The sequence below is a fragment of the Patella vulgata genome, chromosome 5 (genome assembly GCF_932274485.2).
Source record: "Patella vulgata chromosome 5, xgPatVulg1.2, whole genome shotgun sequence".
Lineage (NCBI taxonomy): Eukaryota > Metazoa > Mollusca > Gastropoda > Patellidae > Patella > Patella vulgata.
Window position 1 is genome coordinate 77664954 of NC_065883.2, and position 21426 is coordinate 77686379.

Genomic DNA, 21426 nt, shown 5'->3' on the forward strand with positions numbered 1-21426 from the left:
GGGCGGGCTGTCACTCGTATTAGTAATATCAGCATATTGTTTCTTCAGCCTAATGAGAAACAATCTTTTTGTTTCACCTACATACAATGTATTTCTTTACGGTATAGATTACAAATAAGTAGGGAGATTACATTTTTACTATGGCAATCCAGTTGATGGCATATTTATAAGATTTGCCAGTTTTAGTAGAACAGAATGTACTGTTGAATTTTAGCATATTTTAACGTGAGGGTTTTTTTTTTTCATTATCAACTTTCTGTGTGTAGCCCTTTAATATCTAGTTCATCTGGATTTTCCGGCATTGGTTCCCCCTTGTCAGTGGTGCAGGGCGAAAGGTCTGATAAGGACAGCTGTCTAGTCATTTGGATGGTACGAAAAACAGAGGTCTCGTGTATACATTGGCGTGCACGTTAAAGATCCCTTGACAGTTGGAATTCGATATAAGAGTAGGCCATAGTGCTGCTGCCCGGACAAATTTCCCTCCTAGCACACTGTAAGGTATATGCCCGTCTTCATTAGCACAATCAGAGCAGAACAGTTGAACGTTAAACACCATTTCATTTCATTTCCTCTAACGTCTAATTGATCCGATCTAGAGAACGAAGGCATGACTCTCTAGGGTAAAACAGGAATAGCTACATGTACTGGATAACCCTTCATCAAACAATACTCTCTCTCAGTACCAATTAATAATACTCTTTGCTTTGTTTGTCCAGTGTAAATAAAAACAGCATCAATAACGTGTGATTGTGCTTAGAAACATCACGATAGGTGCAAAACAATTGAAACGGGTCAAAAATGCTTTTATATGAAAAAAATCTATCAGAAAAGATAATGGTGTAGTTTTTCCTGTGTTTTTTTGTAAGCGTTGAAGATAAATCATAATATTGGCCTTTCATATTAAAAAGCAGAAAACACTTTATGCATAAAAACAATGCATAAAAATAATCTGTGGAATGGCATGTTAATTATTGAATTATTAATAGGAACACAGAGGGAGAGAGATGGGGACAGAGACAGACAGAATGAGACAAAGAGAGTCAGTCTGACAAATGAAATGAAATGGGGTTTAACGTCCTACTGTTCTGCCCCTGTACTAGGCTAATGAAGATGGGCATACGCCATACAGTGTGCTATGAGGGAAATTTTGCCCAGGCAGCGGTACTATCGCCTACTCTTATATCGAATTCCAACTGCCAAGGGATCTTTTACGTGCATTCCAATGTATACACGGGACCTCGTTTTTTTTTTCTTATCATCCGAAGGACTAGACAGCTGTCCTTGTCAGGCCCTTCCGTCCTGCATCACTGACAAGGGGGAACCACGCCGGAAAATCTGGATGAACTTTCTCGGCCAATGCAGGGATCGAACACCCGAGCTCCAGGCTAGCGAGCCAAAGTCTTACCCACTTACCCACGTGATCCCCCGAGTCAGTCTGAAAGAGTCAGTCTGAGAGAGTGAGAGAAAAATGCAGTTTAACCCCCACTTGACACAAATTAGTTAATTTCGGGACTAACAGATGGTTTCATTTTTTATTTTTATAATTCGCATGCGTGTAGGGGGGCTTTTAGCAGTGGGAAGAAACCAAAGGACCCGTAGAAAACCCATCAGATTGGAAAGGCAACCCTACACCTTGTCACCTACAAGTGGGGAAATAAAACCAGGCCACTTGACTCAATGCACTGTAACCTGGGTATCATTTAATCTTGTGTATTTAGCACTAATTTCTTTCACATTCATATAATATCAAATCTTTGTTTAAAAATTCGTAATAATCGTTTAAAATCACCAAAATTCATCTAATTTGTACTTGTGTCTAGTTTAAAGCTGACTGATTAATTTTGATAATGAGTGTCCAATTTGCAAGAATTTAATTGTTTATTTTTTTAACAGTGATTGAGAAATAAAACACTTGTAAATTGGACACTCATTATCAAAATTGAATGTTCAGCTTTGAACTAGACAGAAGTACAAATTAAACAATTTATGGTGATTTTAAAGGATTTTTACGAATTTTTCAACAAAGATTCGATATTGAACGAATGTGAAAGAAATTAGTGCTAAATACACAAGAATAAATGATACCTGGATGACCTGGCGCCTGGTACGTTCGGGCATTTTTATGCGCGAACTCTTATTTTTTTTTTTACTGGCACGCGCACAGGTACTATTTCTTTTTCTTTTAACAAGTACCCAAATCGGGGATTTCGTGCGGAGGTAGTTCGGAGGTAAACAGTCTGTGAAGTACAACATTTGCCACTGTACCTGTGTATCGCTAATTATAAACCGAATGTGTGAAGACAGTTCATACATATCACTCAAAAATTTTTCAGTACAAACTCAGTTGATTCACGCTCGATTTGCTACTAAACAAACCCATCGGTTTATTTTCTCAACAGTGTGACCCGAAGTGACCGCGGATTTATTGACCTTGTATGAACTTATCCATAGCTATATCCTTACACCAAGAGAAATTATGTAGTCTCGGTGAAAAGAACCATGGTCATCTGGTAGAAAATTACTTTTGTATTTTTTGGAACGGAAAACAGTGTTTTTAGAAGCAAACTAACCTGCCGCACATGAGGAAGTCATTATACTAATAATAAAAGGCGAGACCTCTTTTTGCGGCGCAGGCTTATCACTGAGTAGTAAACCGTCCACAAACAATAATATAGGAAGCCTAGTGACAGTGTAGTAAGTGGGCTATAGACTATAGGTTTGAGTCGAGATTACTGGCTTTCGGTTTACTCTGTTTTTGCGATAACCAATTATGTGAGAAATACCATACTGACATTCGGTTTTTAAAAGTTGTACGCGAACTAAATGCGTTTGTTAGATACTGACAGAGCAGCCCCGAGTCGAACAATCGCCGCCCGAGCTGTCTTCGTCAGCTAGTTTCACAATATCGTGCAATAGGTGTATTAATGTGATTTTTAGGTTTAACCCCGCAAACAATGCCAAAATAGTGTTTTCACTGCTTACAGAAAACTGAAATTTAAAAAAAAAATTTTTTATGAGGGTGACACTCCCTATCGAGCTGCCGCTCGGTCTGCGCAGCCTCATGCCTGGCACATACTGTCAACATTGTATATTTTTCCGTTTCCGCCCTTCCCCCCCACAATATATATTTCACGGCTACGTTGCGACGGTACCAGCATACCCAGTTGTTGACACCCATTACATCACTCCTGTCTAACAAATCATAAAGCTGTGGTGTTACGGTGGCGGCATAGTATTTCACCGTAACACCACAGCCACTCTAACCATTCATAATACATCTAACTATCCCTTTACAGCACTCCCTACACATTTCCCCTCGTCCTACTTTCCCAAACGTCAACAACACATCTCATACATCCAGTTCGCTGATTAACCCTTGTACCACGTCTACTGGATTACAGTGATACCTGATATAGTGCTGCTGTGTCAAATTAACTTGGTATTATCAATTAATTAGATGTATGGTATGATATGCCCCACAATTATCATACCTGACAAATTATTATACCTGTTCAGGTGTGGAAGATACGTGGTGACAGGTAGTAAGGTGTAACATCAGGTGTTCGAAGATATAGGTTATATAATAAGTGAAAATCCTCTGTAATTATAGGGGGTTTGGCTGACCGAACAGTTCAGGTGTGGAAGCTACCTGGCGACAGGTAGTAAGGTGTAACATCAGATGTAATTATAGGGGGTTTGGCTGACCGAACAGTTCAGCGTGTTAGACCACATCTATTATTTAGTCAAGTGGTGTGGTTTCAATTCCTTGTTTGTACGTGACACGAAGTAGGGTCACCTGTCCGTCCAAACTCTTCGGTTTCCTACCATTGCTAAAGACCCCTATGTGCAAGCAATTTATTAAAATAAAATTGAACCATATGTTAGTCCTGAAATGATCTATTGACTAACATAAACAAAAAACTAATTATCAACAAATCAACAAGCGGTTGCCATGCAATGATACGCCCACATTTTCAATGAGATGGACAGAGAACGAGCTAAAAAAATAATGTGATTTTTTGTACCATCAGGTGCCATAATCGCAGAATTTGTGGTCCAATATTCGTAAATATCAAAAGGAACTGAGAGTTTTGGGTTATAACAATTTCAAGTTTCATCTAAATCAGATAAAAATTGTGACCTCTAGAGTATTCACAAGCTAAAAACGTGATTTATCATACAATCAGGGGCCATAATTCATGAAGTTATGGTCCGATACATATATGCCAGTATCAAAAGGAACCAAGATCTTTTGGAGATAAACCTACATTTCAAGTTTCGTCAAAATTGGATAAGAATTGTGACTTGTAGACTTTCCGCAAACAAATTGTGGATGGACAGGGACGACGACAATATGACGTCATCCACATGAAAATGTGAGCATATAAAAACAAAATATTTGTTCTTACCTGTATTTAATGAAATAATTTCCAAAAGATTAAAATAAGTTTTAACAACTCATATAAAATATTCATTTTACAGTTTGTGCGACGGATAAATAAAAACTTTCATTCATTGTCACAGCTGTTATCACTATCAGTCCAATACACAATTAGGTTTTATCTTGGTAAGTCATAGTTTGTATTAATCACACAGTTCATTTTTATCCCCATCCTTTACAAATATATCTAAGCTAAAAATAATATCAAATATCTCCAGACTTTCCTCTATCAATTATAAATGTCTAATCACCATTTTTGTCTTTGTTTATTCAGATATTTGTTTCCTGTTCACGGTTAAATAACTTGTATTTTGTACTAGTCTATAACTAACTTGCACTGTAATCTGGGTATCATTTACATGTAATCTTGTGTATTTAGCACTAATTTCTTTCACATTCATTTAATATCAAAAATTTGTTTAAAAATTCATAAAAATCAGTTAAAGATACATTATGGAAGATTTGATAACGTGTTGGCAGTTCTCATTATAATAGTTAAAAACTTAATAACGTAAAGACAATTTGCTGAAAATTTAATTCAAATTGATCCACTATGAACCCAGAACTAAGCGAATGAAATTTCCGCTTAGCCTCGTTCATCATTACTAAAGTCAGTACGATAAACAGCATAGTCTCGATTATCCATTTAATTGTTAAATCGGGAAGGAAAGTTATGCAGTAAATCGGCTCATAATCCACTACAGATCACAGGCTAGCCATGTCATCGAGAGTTGATTATGGTCTGGATAAGTTAATCAATTGCTAATTAATAATTTAGATAACATTTCAGGCCTAAAGAAAGACCTACAATAGACAGATTTAGCTCTTGCATAATGTATGTTTAAAATCACCCAAAATAATCTATTTTGTACTCGTGTTTAGTTTAAAGCTGACCATTCAATTATGATAATACAGATGTGACGTCACCCTTTGATGTTGGCGTACCATTATTTCAAATAATCGTACGGGCAACTTGTCAATCGTACATTATTTATACTAGTGAAATATTGGACTCGTGTGACGTATTTCACTGTAAAAGCACGTGCTGAGTGTCTGTATTTTAAGTCGTTTAATGGTCTCGAGCTTGAGACATTGCGTAATATATAGTAAAAACACTCGGGCATCACGGCTCTCTTGTTCTTGCAATATATCACGCAATGTCACGCTCTCCACCATTAAACAATACATGAGTGTCCAATTTTGATAATGAGTGTTCAATTTACAAGCATTTAATTTCTTGATTACTGTTAAAATATAAACAACCCAATTGATTATTGATGTATAATGATTAATTTTTGAACAGTGATCAGGAAATTCATGCTTGTAAATTGAATACTAACTATCAAAATTAATCAGTCAGCTTTAAACTGGACGAAAGTACAAATTAGATGATTTGGGGTGATTTTAAATGATTTTTATGAATTTTTAAACAAAGATTTGATATTAAACGAATTACAGTGTTGATAATATAATGTTTAAAATATAAATGTTCAGTATTTACGAAGAAATGGGTGGAATGAAAAATTCACAATATTCGATCGGCATCCTGAAGAGGGGATATAAACAATGTCAGCTATCAAATGAAACGAAATGAAATGGGGTTAAACGTCCAACTGTTCTGTTCCTACTGGGCTAATGAACACGGGTACTACATGCAGTGTGCTATAAGAGAAATTTTGTCCAGAGAGCGGCGATACGGTCTAGTCTTATATCGAGTTCCAATGACCAAGGGATCTTTTACGGGCACGTCAATATGTACACGGTCCTTGGTTTTTTGTCCCATCCAAACAACTAGATATTGTCCCTTGCCAGGCCCTCGGTCCTGCACCACTGCACCATGCCGGAAAATCCTGATGAACTTTCAGCACCACCTACATGTTTTGCATAAAATCTTTGATGAGCCTCTATTTCATACAACACATTGATAATAGCGATGGATGTTATTCACATTTAATACTCAAGGAAATCGCTTCATACGTAAAAAATAATTGGTACGAACTACATACAACTAATATATAAGAATTAAGCTCTTTAAAGTCAATATTCTTGCACAAACTCTAGGAATGCATGTGCATGTTAGAGTAATGGATCACCACACTATCAATGAAACCAATAATATCATCATGGATATCATCCACACAAGAAAAACAACTAATATTTTCGGATTAAGCTCTATAAAGTTAAAGTCGGTGAAAATAATAAAAATTATCAGTAACTTGTTCTATCATACTAAACCTAAGCTGTCTGTCTACTGAGAACAGACACTTAAGTTAGTTGACCAACATTTTAATTCATAAATCGACCATTTTAGTCGAAACCACTAAGTACACATCGCAAATTTTGAGATGTATTTATTTCGCTTCCATTTATTAAAATAGAAAATGTTTATTTAGTCTTTGTGTGTACGACAGATATGAAACAGAGTATATCACTGTAACCCAGGTATCATTTAATCTTGTGTATCTAGCACTAATTTCTTTCACATTCATTTAATATCCAATCTTTGTTTAAAAATTCGTAAAAACTGTTTAAAATCACCATAAATCGTTTAATTTGCACTTCTATCCATTTTAAAGCTGACCATTCAATTTTGATAATGAATGTCCAATTTATATGAGTTTAATTTCTCAATCACTGTTTAAAAAATACACAACCCAATTGTTTATTGATGTATAAAGATTAATTTTTGAACAGTGGTCAGGAAATTAAATACTTGTAAATTGGACACTCATTATCAAAATTAATCAGTCAGCTTTAAACTGGACACAAGTACAAATTAAGATAAAGTTAAGGTCGGTGAAAATAATAAAAATTATCAGTAACTTGTTCTATCATACTAAACCTAAGCTGTCTGTCTACTGAGAACAGACACTTAAGTTAGTTGACCAACATTTTAATTCATAAATCGACCATTTTAGTCGAAACCACTAAGTACACATCGCAAATTTTGAGATGTATTTATTTCGCTTCCATTTATTAAAAAAGAAAATGTTTATTTAGTCTTTGTGTGTACGACAGATATGAAACAGAGTATATCACTGTAACCCAGGTATCATTTAATCTTGTGTATCTAGCACTAATTTCTTTCACATTCATTTAATATCCAATCTTTGTTTAAAAATTCGTAAAAACTGTTTAAAATCACCATAAATCGTTTAATTTGCACTTCTATCCATTTTAAAGCTGACCATTCAATTTTGATAATGAATGTCCAATTTATATGAGTTTAATTTCTCAATCACTGTTAAAAAATACACAACCCAATTGTTTATTGATGTATAAAGATTAATTTTTGAACAGTGGTCAGGAAATTAAATACTTGTAAATTGGACACTCATTATCAAAATTAATCAGTCAGCTTTAAACTGGACACAAGTACAAATTAAGATGCTTTTTGGTGATTTTAAACAAAGATTTCATATTAAATGAATGTGAAAGAAATTAGTGCTAGATACACAAGATTAAATGATACCTGGGTTACAGTGGTAGAACCGCATTACAAAACAGTATATAAATTTTTAGATATGGTAGCCATTGAGGGCAGAGATCTATTGTCGAAGTAGATAGTTATGTTTTTCCATAAAATACAACCATTTTTTTTCAATTACAACAAATACAGAAAAATATTCTTAATATGAAACCTGTTTTCATTATTACAAAAAAAACAACACAAACGTTAAAAATAAATAAAAAGGTACGACGGTATATAAAGACTTTAAAACATTTTCTCCGCTAACAAACTTACCGTCCGATAATTCACATATAATAATCCAGTGTGTACGTGACTATTTCTAACGGAATATTACACAGCACGACAGGGGAGTTAATTACGAATCAAAACAGATTCCCCAGATCTGCGGACAATGAGATAAATGAACTTCTAACTGCTGCGAGTTAAACTCCATAACAATAACTAATGGATCAATCAACTGCTGTGAGAGACGACGGGCAGACACAGAGAGAATGATGAACGTAATAACACAGTCGATCTTGAACAAGGCCAGCTGTTCAATAATTGTCATAATTATATTAAACGAACGCTCAAATAAAAGGATCGCGGAAAAATAGAAATAGTACACTGAGTTAATGATTTCTTTCAAACAACTCTGATAGAATCAATTATTTTAACAGAAAATTATATTTAGTGAAAACTGTTAAAGGGACAATAACACTCTTGCTGGCTTGAAAGCTCCAGAAAATAAATAATATCTCTATCTAAGTACTAGATGTTTAAGTGTCCTACCTGTTGTGTAAATTATCCATTACATCCTATTTTACTTGTCCAGAGGGTTCGAAAATATTTTTAAATCGAAGTTTCATTTGAAAAGGCTTACGTTAGACGTTTCAAACCATTATGTTGAATTTTTCAAAATTTTTAAATAAGGTGTGTTAAGATGAAATTTGTATCATCAATTAATTGAAATATTCTAAAATAGTACAATTTGTTGACCAGAATAAAGATTGGGACATATTATTCAGTTACAACAAGAGTGGTATTGAGCCTTTAAGTCTATGGCTACATTATAACTTATCTTATGATGAACTAAATTATATTTTGTGAAAACTGTTCAGTCTATATTATAATTTATCATATTATAAACTTAATCATACAGAAAAGGTGATTTATCTGCTAACATTGCTATTTTTGTTTTGTTTCTTTAATTAAATTATTAAAGGAGCTAAGCCTGTAACTCAATATTTTCCATAATATTTGAAATTAAAACACGAATACTGGACCATTTCAATCAATATTGATGTTGTTCTTGCTGTGAACTTATGGGATCATAATATCCAATATCTAAGACACAATGGGCATTTTACATTAGTACATGGGTCAATTATTTTATGATTTTGGGCATCACTTGTAATGAATAATAAAAAACATCCTAGAAGACAATGTAGCAGTAATTTGTAATGGATGCTTCACAAATGACAAAATAAAAAACAAAACATGTAGACCGGAATAAGCAGGCATAAATTACTGTTGTTCCATTTGAACCTTTCACATATTTCACTAAGCATAATTGATTTTAGAATTTACAATAGTTGTTTTTAAAAATTGAATATAAAGACATTTTACATTACGATTCACTTTTAGAACAATTTTTTTGTCTGCATTTCATGTGGGGGGGGGGGGGGGGATGGCCGAATGGTTAGCACCCGCGCGCTGAATCATACGGTCTGTCATTGAGTCAACTGGCGGGGTTTCGATTCACCGGTTGTATGTGACAAGGAGTAGGATCGCCTGTCCAACCTCGTGGGTTTTCTCCGGGTCCTCTGGTTTCCTCCCACAGCTAAAGACCCCTACGCACAAGTGAATTATTGAAATAGAATTGAACCATATGTTAGTCCCGAAATGACCCAGTTTGTGTCGAGTGGACGTTAAACCCCATTTCTCTCTCTCTCTCTCCCTCTCTGTATTTAATGTACCAAATAAATGAAATGAAATGAAATTAAATGGGGTTTAACGTCCTACTGTTCTGCTCCTAACCTGGGCTAATGAAGACGGGCATACGCCATACAGTGTGCTATGAGGACAATTTTGCCCGGGCAGCGGCGCTACGGCCTACTCTTATATCGAATTCCAACTGCCAAGGGATCTTTTACGTGCACGCCAATGTGTACACGGGACCTCGATTTTTCGTCCCATCCGAACGACTAGACAGCTGTCCTTGTCAGGCCCTCCATCCTGCATCACTGACAAGGGGAAACCACGCCGGAAAATCTGGATGAACTTTCTCGGCCAATGCAGGGATTGAACACCCGACCTCCAGGCTAGCGAGCCAGCGTCTTACCCACTTAGCCACGTGATCCCCCGTGTACCAAATAATACAGGCCTTTAAGTCATCAGAGTGCATTTTAGCCCTTAAACATACATTATGCAAGAGCTATATCTGCCTATTGTAGGTCTTTCTCTAGGCCTTATAATGGTATATAAATTATTAATTAGACATTAATTAACCTATCCAGACCATAATCAACTCTCGATGGCATCGGATTTCTCCAATATTAAATAGATTAGAACAGTTCAGCCATATTTTGATTCAAGCTAAAAATGTAGAAGTGAGACTTAGCTTTGAACAACCAGTACGGTAGTTGAAATTATTGCACATGTCTTGTCAAACCTTCAAAGTCTAATATCTTCCCTCGCAATAGAGTGATTTGAATGAAATTTTCAAATATTCATTTTACATTATCTATCTTTGAACTATTACAGCAAGAATTAAAGGCTAGTTCTTTATCTAAATGTAAATCTTACATAATGTGTCTTTAATTAATCAATCGAAAATCAGATATCATGTTTGTACCATTATCAAATTAAAATATATCTTATATTTCCCCTTGTCGGTGGTTCAGGAGAGTCACGGAGCCCTGGCGATAAACCGCGTCTAGTTGTTGGGATGGGATAAAAAAAACCAGAGGTCTCATAATAAAGCAGTTGGAATATGACGAATAGCAGGAGCAAATCCTATATTCCGAGCAAATGAAATGAAATGAAATGGAGTTGAATGTCCTACTGTTCTGCTCTGAACTGGGCTAATGAAGACGGGCATACGCCAAACAGTGTGCTATGAGGGACATTTCGCCCGGACAGCGGCACTATGGCCTACTCTTCTACTGAATTCCAACTGTCAAGGGATCTTTTACGTGCATGCCAATGTGTACACAGGACCTTCGTTTTCCGTCCCATCCGAACGACTAGACAGCTGTCCTTGTCAGACCCTCCGTCCTGCATCACTGACAAGGGGAAACCACGCCGGAAAATCTGGATGAACTTTCTCGGCCAATGCATGGATCGAACATATTCCGAGCAAAACATCCGGAAATATAACATGAGATGGGGTTTATAAAGTATAACTTTTCTGCACGTGTATGTATGCCTGTATTCTTTAGCCCTGTCGGTTCAGAAAAAATGAAATGAAATGGAGTTTAACGTCCTACTGTTCTGCTCCTAACCTGGCCTAATGAAGACGGGCATACGCCATACAGTGTGCTATGGGGGAAATTTTGCCAGGACAGCGGCACTATCGCCTACTCTTATATCGAATTCCAACTGCCAAGGGATCTTTTACGTGCATTCCAATGTATACATGGACCCTCGGTTTTTCGTCTCATCCGAAGGACTAGACAGCTGTCCTTGTCAGGCCCGGTTCAGAAAAGTAGGAAGCTATAACCCCATTTCATTTCCTTTAAAAAAAAAATAATGTTTTAATTGCAGGCTATTTACAGAGACTGGTGTGTTATAAAATTTTAAATATCACAGCGTATACCACCGTTATAACATGTCCTATCTAAAAATAGAACTTATATTCCACTAAACCCCATTTCATTTCCTTTGATAAAATTTATGTTTTAATTGCATGTTTGAGACTGGTGTGTTATAAACTATTAAATATCACAGCTGTATACCACGGTTATAACAGGTACTATCTAAAAATAGAACTTATATTCCCTTTTCAGTTTTAATTGTGAGTTATTATATACTATAGTTTGTTTGCTGTTTATTACAACCAAATATAGCACGGTTATACCATGTACAATCTAAAAATAGAACTTTGATTCCCTGCTGTGAATACTAATTTATCTATTTACGTTAATGGTCCTATAGTAGGTGTAGGCGTGAGATAATCGTTAGCAGATAATTACATTTTTACGACAAAAACAATTAAGTAAGCTTACGGTACTAAAATGGCATACATATTGTAGTTACTACAGTCTAATATTAAAAGTAAGTGTCCAAGGACAGAACCGACAAGACAAACCCGTGGACACGACAAACTACCCACAAAACTGACAGACAAACCTGTGGACACGACAAACTACACACAAAACAGACAAGACAAACCTGTGGACATGACAAACTACACATAAAACTGACAAGACAAACCTGTGGACATGACAAACTACACACAAAACTGACAGACAAACCTGTGGACACGACAAACTGAATAAAATCGGACCGACAAACATGTGGACACAACAAACTACACACAAAACTGACAAGACAAACCTGTGGACATGACAAACTACACACAAAACTGACAAGACAAACCTGTGGACATGACAAACTACACACAAAACTAACAGACAAACCTGTGGACACGACAAACTACACACAAAACAGACAAGACAAACCCGTGGACACGACAAACTACACACAAAACTGGACCGACAAACATGTGGACACGACAAACTACACACAAAACCGACAAGACAAACCCGTGGACACGACAAACTACACACAAAATCGGACCGACAAACCTGTGAACACGACAAACTACACACAAAACTAACAAGACAAACCTGTGGACACGACAAACTACACACAAAACCGACAAGACAAACCCGTGGACACGACAAACTACACACAAAATCGGACCGACAAACCTGTGAACATGACAAACTACACACAAAACTAACAAGACGAACCTGTAGACACGACAAACTACACACAAAACTGACAAGACGAATCTGTGGACATGACAAACTACACACACATTGGGAGAAATAAACAACAAATATCAAATCAATTGAATGAATCCAGGGAATGAATGAATGGATGAAATATGGTTTTATGGCATGCCAGCTCCAACCGGGCTCTATTGCGCCAAACATATGGTGGTTCTTTCGAGATAGGCTAAATCGTATCACAAGATTTTATATGCATAAATAAAAACAATATACAGTATATCTAATTTAAAATAAAAACAGTCTTTTATGCATATAAACATTTAAAATATGAAATATTACATAGATATCGCATCTACGGGATAGTGTACGCAACCATCGACGGGATTTTAATATTGAAAATGGGCCCTTATTTGTAAATAGACATATTTTTAAATGTGCACAACACCTACAAGTAAAATTCCAAATTTTCCCTTTTTATAAAATGAAAGTCGATGACACCACGAAAAGGAAATTAATGGAAAATCATTTTATTAAAAAATATGTTCCTCAACTTAATAGTCAATAAGTAACAATTGGCCATTAGCTTCATTAATTTTCTTAAATCTATCCCATGATTATCTTAAACTCATTCATTGTTCATAAATTGAACCCCATATACTACAGATTAACACATGTGTATACATGTTTCTATTAGTTAACAATATACTATGTAACCATAGACAATGGTAACTATAGCCAATTAAAACCACAGTGTTACTATGTAAATATGTATAAATATACTATACTGTCCATCTTTATACAATGACATTATTTATGAATAGTCCCAAGACGGACGAAAAGTACTTTAAAATGTTAAAATGTTATTAAACCAGTGTTGAAATCAGTTTGTGTCCGCATACCTTTTTTTGTCTTGTCATCATTTACCGTGAAACAAAGTAGTGCAGCTTTGCGGTTGTGCTAATAATTTTGGATATTTAAAATTTATAATAAAAACCTGTCTCTTTTAAAATGTTTAGCATTTAGCAATATAACCCTGGTTGGGCAAACAAGTGATGTAGTGACTGGCAACGGCAATATCGTGATCTTAAGTATTATATGTTTGAGATGCTTGCACTCAATCAAAATGTGCTTAACTGTCAAAGGAAAATGACAGTGTTCACATTCCTGGTTGAGGATGAATCCAGGGAAGGGAACCATCTGTCAAGTAGTATCACTGTAACCCGGGTATCATTTAATCTTGTGTATCTAGCACTAATTTCCTTCACTTTCATTTAATATCAAATCTTTGTTTAAATTCGTAAAAATCATTTAAAATCACCAAAAATCATCTAATTTGTACTTATGTATAGTTTAAAGCTGACCATTCAATTTTGATAATGAGTGTTCAATTTACAAGCGTTTAATTTTTCAATCACTGTTAAAAAATAAACAACCCAATTGATTATTGATGTATAATGATTAATTTTTGAACAGTGGTCTAGAAATTAAATACTTGTAAATTGGACACTCATTATCAAAATTAATCAGTCAGCTTTAAACTGGACACATGTACAAATTAGATGATTTTTGGTGATTTTAAATGTTTTTTTACAAATTTTTAAACAAAGATTTGATATGAAACGAATGTGAACAAAATTAGTGCTAGATACACAAGATTAAATGATACTCGGGTTACAGTGTATGGTAATCAGTACAAGAACATCTGATCTGAACATCAGAGTAGGGTGTTAAACTTTATTTCATTTCATCTGAACATCAGAGTGTGGTGTTAGAGAGAGAGAGAAATGGGGTTTAACGTCCACTCGACAAAAACTAGGTAATTTTGAGACTTAACATATGGTTCAATTTTATTTCAATAAGAAATGTGTTGTCATGGATGTTGTTAAATATATACTATTGTAAGAAACAGGTTGACATTTCGTGGGGTTTCGATTCCCTGCTTATACAAGTTAGGTCGCCTCATCGACCACCTTGTGGGATTTCTGCGGATTTGCGGATTTCCTCCCACAGCTAATGATCACAGATGGTTGAATTTAGGTGATGACAATATACAACCAAATATAAATGGCCCTTTCTTCTACATGTCTGACGGATTAGCACCGCAAACTGCCTGTGTCACATGAATAGCCTCGAGTTATGTCACTTTTCTCCCAAATTCTAAAGGGTTAACCAGGTACTAAAGGGTTAACTGGAGGTAGTCTATATTTACATGTACCCAGTGCTCACTCTGGGTTTCATTTTGTTTTGGCCAATTTCTCATTTTAATTTATTACCCATATATTTTTTCTGCCAAAAAAAAAGTATCTATTATATTTTTTCAGTAATTACATACAAGATACATACGATACTATAATTTAATTTGCAGAAGCCCATTTTTGAAAGCTATTTCAACATCTGGGGTAACCATTACTTAGTAACATTAAATTACACATTGTGTTTGTTTCAATGAATATATGTATTTGTTTTTTTATAATATTTTGTCAACTAAACCCCCTTGCACAGTCTGCAGTTAACATTGGAATTTTCAACATATTCTATTTACGTTATCTATATTTTAACCATTATAGTGAGAACTGCCAGTTTATTTTATCGTATATCCCATAATGCCCCTTTATCATTTTATGTATTACTAAATTTTTCTCTGTCGCAAACTTTTGAGGTACCCTAAAATGAAGACCCATTGTAGAAGCTGATATTGCTTCAACATTCAAGGATGTAATATTATTAGATGGACGAGAGCTGATCATGTCAGTTTCATCTGTAGACTTAGAGCATTTTGGTGGTGACATACTAAATAAAATCTGACTTTCTTCTATCGGACGTTGACTAAGGCTGTTCAGTTTTTCGCTACGACCCATGGCATGTGATTTGATGATAACTGACTTTCGACAACCCAAAGAATATATACGCATTTATAAACTGGAACAACAAACCTGGCTTCATTTATTAACGATACGGGCAACAGGAGTAAGAAAAAGATAAAACATCTGTCATAATTCAATAATCTCAAACAAATCGAACAAGTATTATTCACAGTGAATATATAGAAACCGTCAAAAAAAGTCACTGATTCGTAATTGAAGACAAATAATTAAATCTTTTGTCTCTTAATTAGTTTATTACTACTCTTACTGTAAATAGTAATGTAATCAACACTAATCTGAGGATGATTAATAGACAAAAGATATCTCTATTATTGGTACGCAATTGATTGATATGTACCAGGTGTTACAGGGTTAACTGGGGGTAGTCAATGTACCTAGTGTTATAGTATATGTACCTGGTTTGAAAGGGTTAATGTAAAAAAAAAACACATGAAAATAACTTACTAATTTGTTTAAAAGTGAAAGAGTTCTGATTCTTCAGCCATTTTACAATGTCCTCCCGCTTTGCTTTCTTGTTCCCATTCCTTGTTTCGTGGCACGCATTCATTATTCCGGCTCGGTTAGATTTATCTTTCAATCTCTGAAATGTTTTGCATAATTCTTCTATGCTTCTTATCCCCAGCTCTTTGATTCTATAAACAAAATAAAACAGAGAATTAATTTATTACAAACCAAAACAACAACTTACTACTAACCTAAAAAACAAAAATATTACAAACCAAAACAACAATTTATTACAAACCAAAACAACAATTTACTACAAACCTAAACAACAATTTAATACAAACCAAAACCACAATTTACTACAAACCTAAACAACAGTTTATTTTACACCCATAAAACAACATTTTAAGGGCATCCGTCCTCTCCACACAAACTAGATCATTTTGGGACTAACATATGGTTCAATTTAATTTCAATAATTTGCTTGCGCTCTGGGGTTTTTAGCAGTGGGAGGAAACCGGAGGATCTGGAGACAACCATGCCAGTTGACTCTATGACAGACCTTAAGATACAGTGTGCACATGCTAACCCCCAACTAATATCTTGGTTCAGGGCGAAGCATTTTGACTGAAATTTTCAGCATATTCTGTTTTCATTATCTATTTTCTGAATATTATAGCAAGAACTGTCAGCTCTTTATCTAATCTTCCCAATGGACATTTAAATAATTATCAACTAGATGTCACTCAATTTACCTTTCTGAACTTTCTTCTACTTCATAAAAGTACATAAAATAATCCAGTTCGATCGATTGTCTCAATTCTTCAACAGCCCATTTAAAATCTTTACCCAAATTTTTACCCAATTTATTAACTTCTATCATTCCCACATCTTCTAGTTGGATTATATCTGAAAAAAGAAAACCAAACAAGGTTACTCCTTCTAGACGCAGAAAGAAAATGGAAAAAAAACATCCACCCAACACAGTCTGTCTGGGTCATTCTGGGACTAACATAGTGCAATTTTGTTTCCATATTTCACTTGGCGTTTATTTTGCAGTAGGAGGAAATCAGAGGACCCCGTAAAAACCCACGAGGTCAGCCAGGTGAAGCTACTCCTCGTTATGTAATGTGTACAAGCTATTAATCGAAATCAAAACTAATGTTCCAAGGTGCCAGCAATAATATCAATGATCTGAGCTGTGACGACGACCCGGCAATATATAGGGCAAAAATACTGGTAGTACGTGATTCCGTAGAATGGTGGAGTTAGTGCCGGTTATCCTGACGGACACCTGTATTATACATGACAAAATTAACCTGGTAGTACGAGATTCCGTAGAATGGTGGAATTAGTCCTGGTTATGAAATGAAATGAAATGGGGTTTAACGTCCTACTGTTTTGCTCCGAACTGGGCTAATGAAGACAGGCATACGCCATACATTGTGTTATGAGGGAAATTTTGCCCGGACAGCGGCACTACGGCCTACTCTTATATCGAATTCCAACTGTCAAGGGATCTTTTACGTGCACGCCAATTTGTACACGGGACAGTCCTGGTTATCCTGACTGTATTATTATACAGGGCAAAATCACAACAATAGCTTTTTGTTTGTTATATATATAAATACTGAGGTATAATTGTCAAGATATTTGGAGATATTTATTTATCTTGGGGTACCCTATCAATGACAGACAGTACGACTTAGAGATGAAATTTCTTGGCCAACATTGGGATCAAACACAGGACCCCCAGGTTAGTGAGCCAATGTCTTACTCACTGAGTCACAGCAGCTCCAGTTATGACTTGAATTCTCAAACCAATCTATATCCCAAGGGAATTTCTGATGACCACATGTACATGTAGGAACGGGGGGTTGGATGGCCGAATGGTTAGCACGAGCGCGCTGTATCATGAGGTCTGTCATTGAGTCAACTGGCATGGTTTCGAATCCCCGGTTGTACGTGACAAGGAGTAGGGTCGCCTGTCCAAACTCGTGGGTTTTCTCCGGGTCCTCTGGTTTCCTCCCACTGCTAAAGACCCCTACGCGCAAGCGAATTATTGAAATAAAATTAAACCATATGTTAGTCCCGAAATGACCTAGTTTGTGTCGAGTGGACGTTAAACCCAATTTCTCTCTCTCTCACATGTAGGAACACTAGCCGAGTAGCGACATCACTATAACCCATATTTAGATCGCTTCTACATATTACTTACCAAGAGAAGAGTGAGAGAGAGAGAAATGGGGTTTAACGTCCACTCGACACAGACTAGGTCATTTCCGAACTAACATGGTTTAATTTTATTTCAATAATTCGCTTGCGTGTAGGGGTCTTTAGCAGTGGGAGGAAACCTGAGGACCCGGAGCAAACCCACGCGGTTGGACAGGCGACCCTACTCCTTGTCACGTACAACCGGGGATTCGAAACCACACCGGTTGACTCAATAACAGGCTTTATGATACAGTGCGCACGTGCTAACCATTCGGTCATCCAACACCCCACATTCCAAGATAAAGCAAGTAACAAACAATTCTAAATGTTTTAAAACAGTGGTATGCAAAACTGAACTTTACAGACACTCGTTGTTCCCAAAGACAATTATTAAGCACCTGGATGACACTATAGTGCGCTCTCAATCAAAGGAGAGCTTTGAAACAGCTCTATCCACAAGAACTTAACGAACTCACTCGCGTATATGCTGTAACAGGCACTGCAATGTACAGATTCAGATATTTAAAAGTAAACTTTAACTACACTGACATCAAATCGTCAGAAATTTTCACATCGGTATTGGGATAGTCTATACCAGTTTCAAGCCCAGTCGGTGCAGAACAGTAGGAAGTTAAACCCCCATTTCATTTCAATACTGGTAGGCTTTCGTCTATATGTTGAATATGAATACTTGACAACTCATCCCAAAGACAACTCATCCCAAGACAACTCATCCCAAGACAACTCATCCCAATATAAGACAACTCATCCCAAGATAGAAGACAACTCATCCCAAGATAAAAGACAACTCATCCCAAGATAAAAGACAACTTATCCCAATTTAGTTTTGTTTGGTTTAATACATGAGTCGAGATATCAACAATTTATTAAATAATACATTTTATTACATCAACACATAATACATTTATATGGTTTTTTTTTCTTTATTTTCTATTGAAGTTTTTTCTTCTGTCAGTTAGTCTGTCAGTTTGTCGGTCCAAAGATTCCTCCACATCTTTTTAATAACTGGTTGTTGTTAACAGTTTGGTTTTTATAAGAATTCCACCGTTGGAATAACTTGAACTGCATGGATTTTTATAACAAAATCAGATTGGTCTGAGTTGTCTTCGAAGAAAGCAATTGTATTAACATAAATATAATTAACTAGCTCTTATATTTGTTGGGATGAGTTGTCTTATATCTCGACCCATGTTTTAAGGTTGGGATGAGTTGTCTTCTATCTTGGGATGAGTTGTCTTATATTGGGATGAGTTGTCTTTGGGATGAGTTGTCTGTATACCGTTGAATACACCCCTAAAAGCATCAATATTACTATTGCACCCTCTACTGTAGTATTTCTTACAATATAAATCATAATTTAGGGGATCGGGAATGGGATCCTCATCAGGATCATAACTTTGGGACTACAGGAGTATCTTCCACCGGTTGTAATCAAACATATAATCTCACCTAATGACTTCAGCAGTGGTTTGAGGTAAGAAAAATTACGTTCTTTCATCCACGATTCTACATTTTTCCATTCATTGGCCGCTTTGAAACTTGTAAAGACTTTATCACCAAAATAACTGATTAGTCCAGTCATACAGGCAAAGAATATCCACTTTGTGAGAGAAATTTCTACAGACATGATGCTAAATTCGCTTAAATATAATCATTACGTATTCACACAATCTACTTAATCAGGCCCACCATCCATCATCTCAAACTCTATTGACAATCTTTCGTTCTGTTCTGCTTAGTCGTGTTTACTCGTGAAGTCAAGCATGGAAACCGGAAGTTTATTTCTGCTTCGGTTATACAAAATTGCAGACTTCAGGAAATATATTCTCAAACGAATTACATAGTAAATCAATACAGGAGTCTGTATTAAAGTCATTTTTTGATATCCGTAGTATTTTTTAAATCAATACATATACATATTAAGACAAAATATTTTCATTACTGTACTGATTTTATAGTTCTGAAAAATATCGTTATGGGAAATAGTTTCGGTTGTGAAGATTAATACACCAAAATCTAAGATGGACGCTTCAGGTGTGTGTATTTCTGTTAAAGAATACTTATTTTATTACTCATTTACTAAAATAAATTTAATATCAAAAATGGAATGAATCCGTAATTAAGAGCTTTATCTAAATGATTAATGAAAACAACACACTATGTTATTGACAACTCGTTACTGCAGAGTCTGCATGGGTACCTGTATCCTTTTCTTTTTGGCTTTTTGCTGGATTCTGTGTTATCTTTATAAGAAAATAATGTTGGCAATGAATATAAGCAATAATAATGTAAAATGTATTGAAGCGACCTGTATTGGGCACTATTACACTTTTCCACCTCTACCAGATCCTGTGGTCATAGATCGGAAAGTAGACTGTCGTAATGAATAATCAGAATACCGTACCGCAATGGCCCGTCAATGGGTTGACAGATTTCTGATCCATGATTATATAGCGTTAACAGTCTATCAACCTCAAGGAATAAGGTGGCATGCTATCAGAAGGAATGACAGGTGGTCTGACCCAGACCCTGATTATTATTATTATTAACTGCAGTGTTAGCGAATGTGTAGTTATCTGTTGTACATATGTAATGTCTCCATATTCTAGTCTATATAAAAAATAAATCAGCAAGATGGCGACGATTAGGAGGTAAAAGGCCTGTAAAATAAAAAAGCTACTGATCGATTCCCCCCCCCCCCTCACACACACACACACACACACTCAACATCCCCTTAACATTTCAAGTCTTTATGACTATTGGAATTGGTAGTGGTGCAAAATGCAATAGCGCTCTTTTAGGTACCGGTACTTTGTGAAAATGTAGCCCATACAAGATATGAGACTATTGTCTGTTTTAAAGGGACAATAACACTCTTGCCTGACAGCTCCAGAAAATAAAAATTAGCCTTATTCTAAGTATTAGATGTGTTAGTGTCCTACCTGTTGTGCAAATTATCCATTAAATCCTATTTTACTTGTCCAGAGGGTTCAAAAATATTTTTAAATC

At 35.7% G+C, this 21426-nt stretch overlaps 1 protein-coding gene across 1 annotated transcript in view; it reads right to left on the bottom strand.

The window, feature by feature from the left end:
• The window catches only part of LOC126822623 (apoptosis-resistant E3 ubiquitin protein ligase 1), a 76820-nt gene extending 56647 nt beyond the window's left edge, over window positions 1–20173 (bottom strand). Inside the window, exons 1-3 of the mRNA XM_050551606.1 lie at window positions 19867–20173; window positions 16938–17091; window positions 16183–16370 (exon numbers count right to left, since the gene is read on the bottom strand). Of these exons, the coding sequence (XP_050407563.1) occupies window positions 16183–16370; window positions 16938–17091; window positions 19867–20044 (520 nt within the window). The 5' untranslated portion in view covers window positions 20045–20173. The remainder of the gene's footprint in view (window positions 1–16182; window positions 16371–16937; window positions 17092–19866) is intronic.
• Between the last annotated feature and the right edge of the window lie 1253 nt (window positions 20174–21426).